This window comes from Neodiprion virginianus, chromosome 1, assembly GCF_021901495.1.
Source record: "Neodiprion virginianus isolate iyNeoVirg1 chromosome 1, iyNeoVirg1.1, whole genome shotgun sequence".
NCBI lineage: Eukaryota > Metazoa > Arthropoda > Insecta > Hymenoptera > Diprionidae > Neodiprion > Neodiprion virginianus.
This window is the reverse complement of record NC_060877.1, coordinates 39,636,481-39,651,711: the sequence shown is the minus strand read 5'-3', so window position 1 is coordinate 39,651,711 and position 15,231 is coordinate 39,636,481. Positions and strand designations below refer to the sequence as shown.

At 44.4% G+C, this 15,231-nt stretch overlaps 1 protein-coding gene across 2 annotated transcripts in view; it reads left to right on the top strand.

The window, feature by feature from the left end:
- LOC124310431 (protein Wnt-5b-like) overlaps positions 1 to 15,231 on the top strand; it is a 50,786-nt gene that overhangs the window by 27,562 nt on the left and 7,993 nt on the right. The window contains exons 1-4 of one of the 2 annotated variants that reach the window (XM_046774369.1): positions 1,640 to 1,944; positions 4,163 to 4,428; positions 6,627 to 6,807; positions 9,977 to 10,088. In XM_046774369.1, coding sequence (XP_046630325.1) covers positions 4,200 to 4,428; positions 6,627 to 6,807; positions 9,977 to 10,088 — 522 coding nt within the window. In that variant the 5' untranslated portion in view covers positions 1,640 to 1,944; positions 4,163 to 4,199. Of the gene's footprint in view, positions 1 to 1,639; positions 1,945 to 4,162; positions 4,429 to 6,626; positions 6,808 to 9,976; positions 10,089 to 15,231 lie in introns of those variants that run through there. The other variant, XM_046774368.1, reaches the window with a different exon arrangement.

Genomic DNA, 15,231 nt, shown 5'->3' with positions numbered 1-15,231 from the left:
TCTGTCATGTAATTATTTAAAGGGTCTCCTGTTCGCCTCTATTCAGGCTTCCACTTTTCTTAATTTCACGTCGTTTCCAGTCGGCAACAATGAGCTTCCAAGAAGAACAGGGCCCAAATAATAATAAAAAACAAATACAAATTAAGCGTTTGAATTTCAGTGGATAACTTTCGTAGAAAATTTTTATTGTTCAATTCAGATGACTATAATTCTTCTGAACTGCAAGTATTTATAGGCACCGAAGAAAACTTGGCATTTATAAAAGGCCCGAAATGGTTATCTGTTTTTTTCAATTTCATTCTTATTCCTCTCAATTTTAATCAGCTTCAGAAACGATCACGGAACATCTACGTTTGCGTGGCTGCGTCTGTACGTAGCTGTTTGCTGAAATTGAGTAGAGACAAGCTCGCGGAATGCCCGCACGTTATTTATGCGCCAGCACAAAGCCGAAACCGGTCGATATGCACCGTGGTGCTGCACCTGGTGCAACGGGTGCAGCAGCGGATGGGTATATCCTCTGTAATTATAGCACCATTATCTTACCGCGCCATTACTTCGAATTATCTACTCCTCCTCTATACTGTACACGTATGAATCTATATACACATATATATATATATATATATATATATATATATATATATATATATAAATTTTTTTTTTTTACCTTGTTCGTAAATTATACTAATTTATATTTGGCGTGAAGTACTCCACATTTCCTGCCAATACTTTGTTTTATATAAGTTTTTTTAATTGTCTCATCTGAAAAGATTATACAACAGTAAGTACAAAGAAGTGCGTTGCACTAACAGCAAGACGTAAATGTCTGCTTCCTTAAATTGATAGTTCTTCTATATCATCTATGATATGATTGACAGAAGCAGCGAGTCTCATGAAGGTTTTCAGGTCTGAATTATCTAAAATGCTAAAGATATCCAGGTTGTTATTTTCAAGGGTAAGAAGTTTGGTTTCTTTTATTTTATACTCGAATATATTTCACGTTCAACTAACTTATGTAGAAAATTATTATTCTTGTAGCAGCGCTGACAGAGCAGGTTTTTGGGGAATTTCACAATTTTTGATCCGCCAATTATTCTATGGTTAACTTTGCTCAGGAGCCTGATTTTCGAACAATATTTTAGTACGCCGGTATGCAGTTACAAGTGTAATGGGTGCACGGAAAAAATGTTCACCAGCCCCTCGTTATATCGAGGAATGAAGAACCTTTTGATTTCCGGACTATAGAGCACCGCAATAAAATTTAGCCCCCCTGATAACCCAGTTAAAAATTTATCTCTTCCTCTCGCTCCTCGGTTTTCGGCAATTTGACTCCCCGGCCATGCCGCGTATTACAGAGGATTACGGATGAGCGTGCCGCACCTGCTTGTCGTTCCTGACGATCAGCGAGCTCGAGGGAGAGGAGGAGGCGGATAAAGAGAAGTGGACAGAGAGCCGAAGAGAGGAGATATGTTGAATGCACTCGTTAAATGGGCGGCACCGTACCCTTCCGGATATCTCCTGCAGACCTGCCCCGTCAGTTGGCACGCAATATTATCGCGCGTCCGAGATCAAATCGGAGAGATAATTAAGCGCTTGGTGAAAATTACTCGGCACGTTGGCATCCAGTGGCGCAGCTTAAGCTGAGCGGAACGGGCTCGCAGTCGGAACCGCTGCAGCGACGGGGCCGTTACTCTTCTCGCCTATCCTCTGCTGACCGCTACAACGCTTTCGTGATAGCTGAAAACTAGCTCCTCCTCTTCGTCTTCTTCTTCCGTCTTCTTCTTCATCTTCTTCTTCGTCGTCGTCTTCTTCTTCTTCGTCATCGTAGAGGTAGGTTAAGGCGCAGCCCGAGGATTCACACTCATCGTCAGACTGCCGTGCAGGTATACAGCAGCCGCCAAGGATTTACGAGTGCTCTCCTGACTCCGGTGCGCCTAATTTGGGGTAAGATATCGGGGCTTTGACGCCGACGGAGATCGACAGAGATCGGTATCTAAAGTGTGTAATTACGCAGTAGACCCTGGGCCCCCGTAAAATCGGGCAGCGCCTTCTGCGCCCGCTCACCGCGATTCGGGCAGCGAGGTGTTGAAATTCCCGCCTTAAAACACACCCGCTTCTTTACTTACCTACCCTCGGGGATCGAACTCTCGGAATGCCAATACCGGTTACTCGAAATTGATCCTTGGGCTGACTCATCCGTTCGTATTCACTATGTCAGTCTTGTGGTAGATATAATTGGACGTTGTGACAACCTTATAGGATCCATGAATTCCAGAATTATTTCGTATCATATTCTTCTACTTCTTTCATTTTCCCCCAACTACGCAGAGAAAAATAGAAATTTTTTGCTCTTCTTTCTTTCTTTTTATTCGTACTATTCTAGAACGCAACGGCACAGTCTATGGTATCATGATTTTGTTTTTCAGTATATTTACCGTCAGCCCGACGACGGCAACTATTGAAGAATTATAAGACAACAGGTAGAAGAATAATTTACCGACTTCGCAAACGTTTGCTCACTTTAATTTGTTGCTCGAACCTGAGTTTGAACGTTGCTGTGATATACCGATACGGTAATGGGATCGGCAAATCGATATTGGAATTTTTGATATACGCGCGTACACGGCGGATGCATGGCAGAAGCTGGATATACGGAAAGCTGTGCGCGAGAGCGACGTGGTTAATGGGTGGCCGCGTCAGGAGAGCACTAAAATAAAAAGTTTTAAAGTGTAGTTTAGCTCGGCTTGGTTGCCTAATCGTTCCCCTAAAGAGGCGTTAACAAAGCCTTTGTCGCGCCGACGCGAACCATTTTCTATTAACTTTCGTAACCGAACATCGCGCGCGCTTAGCTCGCCTCACCGGTTTCATTAATCGTCCTGCGCTCGGCTGACCGCGTGCGTTCAAAATTAAAATGAGCCGATCGGTAGATCGGTACGGAAAGGTTCGCCACCTCGAAATCCGGAATGCGATTCGAAATCCCAAGGTAATTTCTTTCCGATGAAATTTCATAATGTTTAAGAGAGCGGCAGAGTTGAACAGCGGGTGAAATATACGGGGAATTGGATTCTGGTTATACCAAAAAGGCGTCTGTTGTGTTCTTGTTTCACCTAGTGACTTTCAACTTGTGAAAAGGCCGGTTAGTGTCGAAATAATTATCAACCTGAAACCATTCGGAACTATAGATATGCCTACATCACTGACAGGATTTTAAACTAAAATGAATCGCAGCTCAGAGTAAAAACACCCGGACTCGTCTCCGCTCTCAACTTTTTTCGTTAACCTAACCTGTCAATAGCCGCAATTAACCCGAACGAAATTCGAGCATAAACCGTTAGAAAGCTGCACGTGGACAGAAAAAGTCTACTACGGGCCTCGCATACTTCGTGTTCCGAATTCCAACGCCTAGTCATGATTTTCGTCTTACTTTGAGGATTTCTGATTACAAATGAAGATAGGGTTAACCCTTTCAGTTAGGCAATTCAGTTTTCTGTTGTCATTCAAGTGCAATTATATGTTTGACGTGTATTTTTCGACGCTGGATGCGAATATGATGTCGAAATTTAATAAAAGTAAAAACAACCCCGAAAATTGGGTGAAAACAGTGTGAGTTATTAACATTGCTTGAGACAATGGTCTTGAATGAGATTTATGTGAATATTTATTTCGAGACAATACGATTTTAGGTGAGGATTAGGTGCAAACGGCAATACTATCTATATGCACCCGTAAAAAGGGTGAAAAGTACCCCTACACATTGGATTTTGTGAATCGAATGGCTATTTTGAGATCTTTGTCAACCAAAGCGTTTTTAGCATACGTTTATCATCAAATTTCTCCGCTAACGAATTACATTCAGGAAAATACGCTGTTTTTTCTTTGCATGTGTTAATTTGTAACAATTATAAACTTTTATGGATTCACAAAAAATTTCAATCATTCAAAAGTTTAAGTATTGTTTTACCTGAAAGTACAAGAGAATTCAGGAGTATACATGGAACATAAGAGAAGTGATATAAAAAAAAAAAAAAAGAAAGGGCGCCACTACAGTGGTTTCCTGGCTTCTGTGACTGAAAGGGTCAACGTTGAAGTAAAGGGGGGTAAAACGGTATTCGCTTTTGAGGTGAAAATTGATTGATAGAACGGGATTTGGTTAATGTTTCAGAAACGTAGGCCTGCAGGGTATACGCCAGTTAGAGGCGATGAGAACGACGGAGTTGTACGAGGTGGGAGCATCGCCACTTTGCGCGAACTTGAACGGTCTCTCTCCAGGGCAGGGGAGGCTTTGCCAGCTCTATCAGGATCACATGGCCGGTGTGGCACGAGGCGCGAGAGCCGGAATCGCCGAGTGTCAGCACCAATTCCGTGACAGAAGATGGAACTGCTCGACAGTCGAGGATGGGACGGTCTTCGGTCCGGTACTCGGAATCGGTGAGTTCATATCGCAGATCTCTTTACCGTTTCCTCGTAGCTTAATTAAACGCCATCCGTTCGAGAAGGGGGAAAATATTTGAGTGCATATTAAAAATCATTATCCCGGGTAAATTGGTCAGCCGGAGTACTGTAGGTAATTGCCATGCCATCTTGCCAAAGGAGAAAGGCTCACCTCGCAACTGGTCCGCAAAAAACTTCGCTGCGAGCGATACATCATTCCAAGGAAGTTTCTCTTGTTCTTGGAGGCGTATGAAGGAAATGAAATGAAAAAAAGTGCTACTAATTCACTCTACACCTACCTGCGCTATACAATTGGATAATTTTCAAATCTTGTAAGCAGCACGCTGCCGTCAAGCGCAGGCAGTAGTAGAATCTGATTAATTGCACTACTGCCACGTGAAATTTTGTCCTACTTATTTCCTAAGGTACCTTCAACGAGTGTATGGCATTTCTTGAAGGAACCTGTAGCAAACTGGGCCATTCCGATAGCCAAGCAATGTCCTTTTTCCGGAAAATGAGAATCGTACGAACTGTAAAACGGACGATCCTAAAACGAAAGATTTTGGTTTTTCTCCACGCGGATCATCTTCGCGGTCCCGTATCTCTCTCCAAAGCGACTGGTGGTCTCGACTTTCAACGATTTATACAAGCGATGTGGATCACCACGCGGCTCGTGGGGGAGTCCGGGACAAAAGAGAGACCAAAGTACCGTCACGGGTTTGCAGAAGAAGGTTGAGCTTGACCGGTTAGCCAGGCTGCGCCTTTGGCTGTGGCGTCGCCAAATAATCTCCTTCGACAGCTGGAGTATGAGGATGGAATCCCGCTCCGGTGTTGCGTCCGATCAAAGCCCTCGCGGTCCGCGTGCCGCAGAAGCGTGCGCGCGTAGATCGTCCTCGATACTTTCTAATCCTGATTGCCGAGCAGAGGCTGAGGTTGGAGCTGGAGCTGGAGCTGGTGCCGGAGCTGGATTGCTGCTGACTGACTGACCGGGGACTGAGGGTCCCTTTTGTAGAGCCAGCCTCGATGCTCAACCGCTTTCTGCTACGCGGCGAGATCAAAGAGACTCCGGAACGCGCGCGCGTCGCGATACTTACCGCTATTCCCGGCATTGTCTTGTCTCGTGTAGTCATGTACACGACGTCCTCGCCAGCCAGTCCTGCTCTTCCTCTTCCTCTTCCTCTTCCTTTCTACGCTCCGCCTGCAACACGGCACAGCCTAGGAGACGAAGATGAAGAAGAGGAAGCAGAGAAAGAGAAGGTGGTGGTGAAGGTGGAGGAGGAATAAAGGAGAAGACCGCTATTCTCTCATGTCGGCGGGAGGCGATCAAAACCTAATTCACCTTTTCAGCGGAATCGGTTAATTTGCAGAGTGTTGAACGTTGGAGTTAGAGGTTGTAGGATACGTCCAACGTTCATAAAATTTATTACGCGCATAGATAAAAATGAGAGCTTGCCACCTTTAATTTGTATGACCGATCACTTCCAGAACTGGATTTGGCGATAACTTTTTTCATCTGATTCACTTGGAAGGTGCATTCTACCTACAGAGTCGATTGGCTTCCGATATTTCACAATTTCATTTTGATTTTACACAGATATTTCGAAAAAAAAACGACGAGGAAAATACTTCAGTTGTGGTATAGTTCGTACATGCTTGCGCGTACGACACACGCATATTACCAGCTACGGCTTAGTCTCAAAGGGATTTTGCACACAAGAGAAATGGGACAGAAACGGAAAATCTTCCGTATAGATCAGGCGCGCAGACCCTCCAAACTCAGCTGCATTTTCACGCTAAGCGAATGGGTACAGGGTGCAGAGGAGCTTGTAGAATATATTATTGCATATATTCACGCGTCAGGGGTGGCGCTGTAGGTCGTGGCTTAGTGGGGTGCAGGGCGTCTCGGCTGCCGGTGACAATTGAACCGTTATTAATAGCCGAGTAGAGAAGAGAGCTCTGGTCCTCAGAGGCCCTCTTTGTCCCGGGGTAAGCTGCGATTAATTGGATCGTTCCGAAGTCGCAGGCGAAAGAAAGCCCTCATTGCAAATCTGCATTATGGTACAGAGCACTGGGATCATCGAGAGGGCGAATGGATGGAAGAGAGATGAGATGGGATGACATGGGCACGTGGGGCTGATTCTTCGGGCGAGATGTCGTCGAAAGTGATCGTCTTATTTCCTTCATCCTCGTTTCAGCCAGCAGAGAAACGGCGTTCGTCCACGCCATGGCTGCCGCTGGTGTCGTATACTCCGTCAGCCGTGCCTGCAGGGATGGCCAGCTGTCGTCCTGCGGATGCTCGAGGAGCGGACGTCCGAGGGATCTTAATCGAGAGTGGATCTGGGGCGGCTGTGGCGACAATCTCGAGTACGGTTACAAGTAAGTATCGTACTCTCTAGCTGCTTCACTCACACCGACGCTGTTACAGTACGTATCGGTACACGTGCGATATGCGTGTCATGATCGACGTAAGCGCACCTGCAAATTCCGTAAGTAGTGTCTGGCTCTTCCTTTCTACTACGTTTCGTGAATCATTGCCATGGAAATTTATCGAATCGTTATCTGAAAGAACGTACTCACAAAGAATGGTTTTTTAGCAATCTTTTCTTTTGAAGTTTGAGGTGCAAGAGAGAAGTCGGGTGGTTGTCAGGATTCAGTTTAGCTCAAATGAACAAGAATCTCAGACGAAACATCCAAATTAAGATATACTTGAGAGACGGAAAATTTGATTATTAAAAAATACAACGTCGTATACAAATTACTAGTTACGTCTTTTCTAATCAATTACTGTTTTTCCCATTGTCTCTCAGTCTTCACTTGGATATTCGCTTCACTAATTATTGATTCGTTGAATTTCCGTTCGTTCAAGAGTTCCGTGCACCGCTGGCTCTTTCTGTTTCTCATTCGGTCTCATCTCGAGTATTATACAAGAAGTGTAAACGTGTACGATCATACTGCCGTGTATGTATATATCGTTCCTCGAATTGCCTTCTTTTCGGGTCTTCGTCCCTCCCTCGGCGACGTACCACCATCACGACTGAAATTTATTATCAATTCCCACCTGGGCACTTTTATGATTGCCCTTTCGAGAGCCTTAACTGCCATTTTGGTAACACCCACGGCTCTAATATCCGGAGATACCCGAGCGATGAAATTTATACTTCGACTCTACACTCTAAGACCTGCAGACATTCAACATTTTCTTGCCGTGCACTATAAAAGAAAAGATGAATAAAAAAAAAGAAATGTTTATTTGAAAATATAATTACCAATATTTCCTGTACACGTTCCAAGTCTCATGATACCGTGCTCTCAGCCTTTTTGTTTTCACTCAAAATTTCACTTTCACGGCAAAAAATTCTATCCCCGATCAGCAATTTTTGATACACTTCACTCTCGGTTCGTGTCATCTAAAAAGGTGTTGTCTACAATTTTTCAAAAGCAACGAACGTGCGATCGTATGCGCGCTGAGTTAGAGAAGCAAATAATTGTTAGTGAAGCCAGACTGCAGTACCACGAACTATGCGAGGATCGGGCAGCAAGCCCGGCGTAGGAATTCCCGTTCCCCAAGTCCCTGACTTGTCGCACGTAGGGGGATTAAAGTCGCAATAGAAGTCAGTCTCGTTAGACTCGCACGGTTGAGCAGGGGATACGCGACGTAGAGTCGAAAAGGCCAAAATTCGTCACGGGTTAAATCCGCCCCCGGTGCCCGACGCGGCCCGGCCTCCACCGCACGCATTACTTATAATAGGAATAGGAATATACCTAGGTACGGACATTATTCCCGATGTCGCAGCCCTATCGCCCCCCCAGTTCAGCAACGCTTTTGTCCACGCGATTTGTTTCAGGCCTCGATTCTGTATGAGCACCTTATACGTACCTACGTTATACGTACGTGTATGGTAGAGGTATACTCCACACATGTACACGACTGCAGTGCCATTAGTTATCAAAAATCCCCGAGCTCAAGCACCATTAAATCATTAAAACTGTACTAGATTGTAATTCTTGTGATTGAAGTAACGGCTCCATTACCACCGGCGTGACGAATGTGATGCCACAGGCACGTGCCGCAGTCAATGATTTAGGTATATTTATTTTCTTCTTTCCTTTTTTATCCATTTGCAATTTTCCATACAATTCTTTTATTCCTGGTTATCTCTTCTTCTCCTGCAAGTTCAAAAAATTGACATGTCTAGCACCGCGATCAGGTGTAAGTAGGTACAGACTTGATGACGATCCGGCCAATTCATCAGATTGATACCAAATTGGAGGAAAGCCCGAAGAGATCGAGATCGATCGACGAAACTAGTGCCGATTACTGATCAGTTTGCAGCTGCGATGCCCAGTGGCTCGTGATACGTGGTAACACTCGTACACGGAACAGACCAAGTGCGCGGTCTATGATAATTGATTAGATTTATACCTCACAGAGCGACTATAGCTTGCGGTCGAATTAATGCCTGCATGCCACAATAAAAAGTAAATAAATAAGCCAATCGTCGATGTCAGCTGGCAACGAGTACGTCTCGTTTGACCTCGTGAAATTCTATTCGTCGTTGACATCTTCATCCTCCATTTAAAGCACATCGCTTCTTCGGTCTGAGTTCCACTCGGTTCTGTAGGTTCACGATGTGTCTGCAGCTGGGGATCGTTGCCTTTCAAAGTTTAGAGTTAGGACGATGGGTATTAATCGTAGCGATAAGCAACGTCCGACCACCGCGTCATGTGATCATAATCACAGAGCTCATTGTCATCGGTTAAAATGCTCTACTTAATCATCGAACGTATTTAACTTTCAATACCAAACAGACCTAGACAGGATCGAGCAGTTACGGATGATGAAAAGTTGCATATTTCACGCACTTGTGCAAAATCAATAAATCTTGCGATCATACGTACCTGTAATGATGAAAAACAGACGCTTCTTTCTTAATTTTTCAATTTTCGCAAACAATTCGCAGCACCGCGCTTGGGCTTCGATTCCCTCTCCCTGTCAGCAATTTGGTGTTGTTCGTTGTGTCAGGGCTGAAGATCCGTGATGAAAATTCAAACCGCTTGTCAAGTAAACCTGACGCTATATTACGTAGAGGAAAAGAGGCTTGCACGCGGGTCATCGAAACGATTCATCTCCTCTCCCTCGTTCCGGACGACAAGTCGCGCCAACAGACATAAAGCGAATATTACACTTATCTATCACTGACAGATCCCGTCGAGATTTATTAAACCAGTGTCGCGTAATCGCTGCTCCGCCCCTCGGCCTACGCACCCCTCCAGCCGGTCGACCATTTTTCACTTTCTTACCCCTGCGAGTCTAGCTTGGCAGCGATACAAGGTGGGTTTCTTTGCAGCCGATTCTGGTTCGGAAATATCCGGCAATTAAAAACCATCAAGGCGACTGCAGTAGAGGAGTAAAAAATTTTCAACCTCAACCCTCCCACGATCCAGTTTTTCTATTCCTTCTTTGGATCCCGCGGTATAAATTATGGAGACAATTAGCCACGGTGCAATTTAGTTCCAAGGTGTTTAATTTTCGTTCACATTTCAGGTTCACTCAGGGCTTTGTCGACGTTCGGGAACGCGAACGAAGCTACAAAAGGGGCAGTCGAGAGCAGGGCAGAAGTCTTATGAATCTTCACAACAACGAGGCTGGCCGTAGGGTGAGTTCAGCTGCGATTCTCTGCTTTGATCGTGAACATCAATTTCATTCTCATTTTGATCAATGAAGTCTATGAGCCAATTGTCGGACAGCTTAAATGCTTACTCGAATTTCCAATTAGAGCACGTACTGGGTCAACTTTTTACACTGAGATACCGGCAGGAAATCTATTTATTCCATTATTCGAACCGTTTCTTTTGTCATAGAAGTAGATTGACTTGGTTTCAAGTGACAAAAAATATATAGGAAAAAAAAAACAATGAAATTTTCGCTCATTGCGGGAATTCAGGGCGAGTCTATAAACGTCTCTACTACTTATCCTCATCTATTCGTCGAATAAGTGAGTGAAGCAAGACTCTACCTATCTTCTTGATTACCCCGTTAATAAAAGGACCATCAAATTTAATCTACGACATTCTCTAAAATCTTCGATGCCCACCCAAATAACCGAGGAGCTCAAGAAGTGCAAACTATTGGTCCTGAGAGGCATTAAATAACCCTAAGCTTTTTACAGGATTGAAATTGATCCATATTAGTTCAACTTATAACATTGCAACATAACTTTTCGTAACGTCGTCTGAGTTGTCAAAGTGTATTCCTCAATCCCCTGCTTTAGCTATACCTTTCTTGTCAGTGGGAAAAATAATTCTCGAAAGATCGGCGATGGATAATAAAAAGTTCAAGCAGGCATAATAACAGTGGAGGGATTGAATTGTATGAAACGAAAAGTCAGATCGCGAATCCCGAGGTACAAAAGTGCCTCCTTTTACGTTGGAAGCGTCAATCAAGCGGTTATTACAGCGAGTGCGCAATAGGCGGGTGCGGCTGCTCTGCGCCAATGTAATTGGTTCGGTACCTTCATATTCTATTTCTATGCACCGGCACAATATTACCAACTGGATCGGATTACGTGGCGTTGCAGTGGCTGATACATTTATACCTGTATAGAAGAAAAAAGAATGCGGTGCGGAAAGAGAACACGGATATACATATATGCATATTGGCCTCACACAAAGCGCAATGGAGGGCTCTTGTTTCTCCTTCTATCTTTCCCTCTTTGTATTTCTAGTCGGCCGCCTTATCTCCTTCGATTCAATTCTTATCTCTCTCTAATTACTGCCGCGGGACGCTTGATCCTCGCGCTATCTCGAGTCCTTGCATAATCGTACCGTAATTTTTTTTTTTGTTTTTTAGGTAGTAGGCATAGGAAGAGCTACGGTGATCTTGACAAGGATAAGGAATCGGTCGCGCAAGCGAGCGCTCGGAGCTTTCCGAAACTAATTTAGTCTTCGTAGCATTAGCCAGTGACGTCAGTGTAGGTGGAAACAACCAAATTAGCGTTCTTCAACGGAATGCCAAGCCCATCGTGAGTTTGGTTTCAATTGCGCGGCTATGCAGCGGCAAAAATGTGCGTTCGTGACTGACGAAATCTTCAAACACAATTCGGGAATTAAACCCGACTGGATTTTCATATTTGCTTCACAGTACAACGTCAAGTTTCAATTCCGCCCCGTTTCGTCCCACGCTCAATGCGCAGATCGGTATTGAAATCATCTCACGGAATTTTCAGGTGTTCGCAGCATCACCCGTGCACTGTAAGATCACGACAAACGTGTTCAACCTCGGGATTTTCCCGAAGTGCAAGGTGGCGTGGCCCAAAGCCTGGCGTAGCCGATCCTTTCTTTTCACTTTGAGTCTCTCGAACCGACGTCATCAATCGCTTTTGTCTGGGCCGAGACGAGCTGTAGAATTGTAAGGGCGAGGCGTGGGTGGCGCTGCGACGGTTCTCCGTATTATTCGGCCGCTACACGCAATTGCCGGTGTCGTCAAACGGCGGAGCCTCGGTCCCATCGCGTTTCAATCGATATTTCGTAAACGTAAATTACAATTATCATAACCAGAATGTCTTGACCCGATGCACGTGCATATTTCGTATGAATATACAATGTAGCAAGTAATAAGTTTCATTAAATTATTATCCGTTCTTCCTACGTCGGCTAGAACTCGCCTCCATATTATGCCTATCTTCTTCTCGGCCGTATAAAACTTGGAAGTCCTTCTGACGTATGGTCGCTTATAAATCCAGGACTACCAAACCGATTTGCATTATTTCTTTTTCGTGGATAGCTACGACGTTTGGCCAGGCTTTAAAATGTATTTTGTTACAACGAGATCAATAGTTTTTCAAATGTAACGATATTTGTAAGCTAAGTCGGAACGGGATCGCAGTCTTGGTGAACGCTGACTAAGTTCTTATTATCGATACAGGCTGTGTTGGGTTGGGTTGGGTTAGGTTTGGTTGGGTTTCAGGTTAGGTCAGATATTCTGAATCTTCGTTCAGATATTTTTTACTTTAAGCAAGATTGTTATATCTGAATGAAATTTTAATTTTATTACGCTAAATTTGGATGACGACGGCGCCTGGACGGGCTGCTAATATTATAACACAATACAGTAGGTATGAGGATATGAGAAGTAAGTGAATAATAAGTGAATCAACTGTCGGAGAGGAAAACTGATTTTCTTCTATTTTTACCACCGTGGGAGTAAACATAATTGAATAAGTTATCGTCTCGTGTACGGTATAAGAGGGGGACGAATATAATATGTATGGAGGTGCATACGGCGATCGAGTACAATGAGAATCATAATTAATTCCTTGGAGTCAGTACGTTGCAAGTCCGCGGCGGTAGAGCGAGAGAGTGAGAGAGAGAGAGAGCGAGAGAGTGAGAGAGAGAGAGAGAGAGAGAGAGAGGGAGAAAGAGAGAGGGAGAGAAGAAATACAAAGAAGAGTAAAACGTGTGGAAGAAACGAAAAACGAAGGGCTCGAAAGAATTACTGCAAGTCAGTTACAATGCGACAATAATCTTGCAGGCTTTGTCCCGAGTCACGGAGGTCCACGTGATTACGGCCACCACTGCGTGTAGGTACAGATACTTCCTTCGTACACACAACATTTATACATAATACATTATACACGGCCCTACCTGCAGAAGTAATTACCGCGCACGATACACGAGGCTGCCAGATTGTATAATAATGACGAATATATCGTTCGCGAATGCAATTATACGACCCTGCTTGTTGCGTGCTACTTCCTCCGATCGTGTTAAAACCGCGATCTTGCAATATATTTTACGATTTTATAGGTACATCGACAAGTACGTGACACACTTGCGGTTGGGTTGTATTGAACAAAAAAAAAACAAATGAAGTTGAAGTTCGTAACGTCAATGAAACTATGGATTTTTACGAAAACTTGTTCCTTAACAATCTTAGAATTTTCTAAAATTCGCTAAACTATAATTCAGAAAAAAATACTTGTGATTCGAAACTTGACGTTTAATTTAGAAAAATTCTAAACTTGCAGAATACTAATCCTTCATCAATACTTGACGATACTAACGTTACTCACTTAAACTTGATAAAACGAAAGTATCGGCAGTATTAAATCAATCTATTTTACCGAAGGTAGAAAACTAACAAAGAACAAAGACGAGGTGTCGCCTGATGGTTAGTCGTCCCACCCGTTGTGCATCTGGTGCAAGATAGACGGAGAGGATTTGCCCGTGATTCGGGTGATTTGGGTAATTTGATGCAGGCTCATGGTAACGAATCGTAAATATACTGGCCGCAATTTGCATGCAAATTTAGTTCAATTTGCATAATCAGATATACGTATCTCCGGTTGCGTTGACAATGGCCGAATGGACGCGTGGCGCACGTATCATGGGTGCCGTGCCATGCCATGCCCGGCGTCGCGTTTGAAGGGGAAGAGGGAAAGAGGACGGGTGGAAGCACAGATGGATCTCAAACGGATATAGGTGGATGTACTGCTCGGTATAACGAAGATACATATAAATCTACTATACATATATGTTCCGTTGTTGATTATGCAGCCTGTCGAAAGAATCAAAGAAGTGTTTCTACGAACTGATTCGGTGAGAGCGGAAGAAAGTTTACTACTTTCCAAAACCAATGACCAAAAACAATCGATTTTCTGTTAACTCGAGTATTCTTCCTCACAATCGGTTTTTGCTTTTTACTCCCAGGAACGACGCAATACAATATCAACTTATGCGATATAGAGTATCAATAATTATCATTGTCCTACTTATTAATTACCTATTTGATGAAGTTTAGAACATTTTGGTTTCACATACACGATCGATCGATTAATTTTTACCGATTCAATCGAGTCGTGTTCGATTATTTTTTTTTAACTCAATTAACAGATGCATCAATTGTTTTTAGCTTATTGGCCATCGCTAGAATGCAGAGAATTTGTTCCGGCGATGATTAATGAAGATTGGATCAGAGTCCTCCTCACAGACGTTTATAGAGACAGGATCAACAGTCCTCTGCCCATGACAATTACCAGCTGCGTAACAGTTCGAAAGTGTTTGGCTTACTTTAAGCCGATCCACTGCAGGACTCAGAATCAGACACCGCACGGCAATTAAGCCGCAGTCCTGCCGCCCACTGTTTGGACTTTCGTCGCATAGTATAGTGAAAAATTATCGGTTGTGTAATTTTGCCGGAGTGATTGGGCCGTTGCGTCGCGGAGCTGTTCTATGCGTGTAATTTATACCTTACCCATACATCGGGCCGCGAGTTGTCACGTTAGCTAAATATTTAAAAGGTGTCGAATTAATCTTAAGAGCCGACCGTACGGCACGGGAGGCAAACGTTTGCGTGTCGATGCTCCGGCCGCGTGTACCTCCTCCTCCTCCTCTTCCTCCTCCTCCTCATCCGTTCACCTCTACCTACGTTACTACACGTACGGACCCCGAGGGACGATGAAATTACCGCGAAGGAGGAAGAGGAGGAGGATGAGGAGGATGAGGAGGAGGAGGAGGCGGGAGGAAGGAGAGGAACGACGCAGAGAGTTGAACGGGGCGAATGTCGAGGCTGCTCTCGCCGCCGCCGCGGCACGCCGGAGATTTAATCGCTCGCGGACCGACCGACTCATCGATCCACCGATCAGCCCTCGATCCATCGATCGATCCGTCGCTTCGTTTTCGTCCCAATTAAGCGAGCGACGTCGCCCGGCCGGCTGGAATTATCTCCCGGACGTATTATATCTACACCATACGTACAGGCCTCTGGGACACACGCCGACTACGAAACGTTTCCGCGCCCGC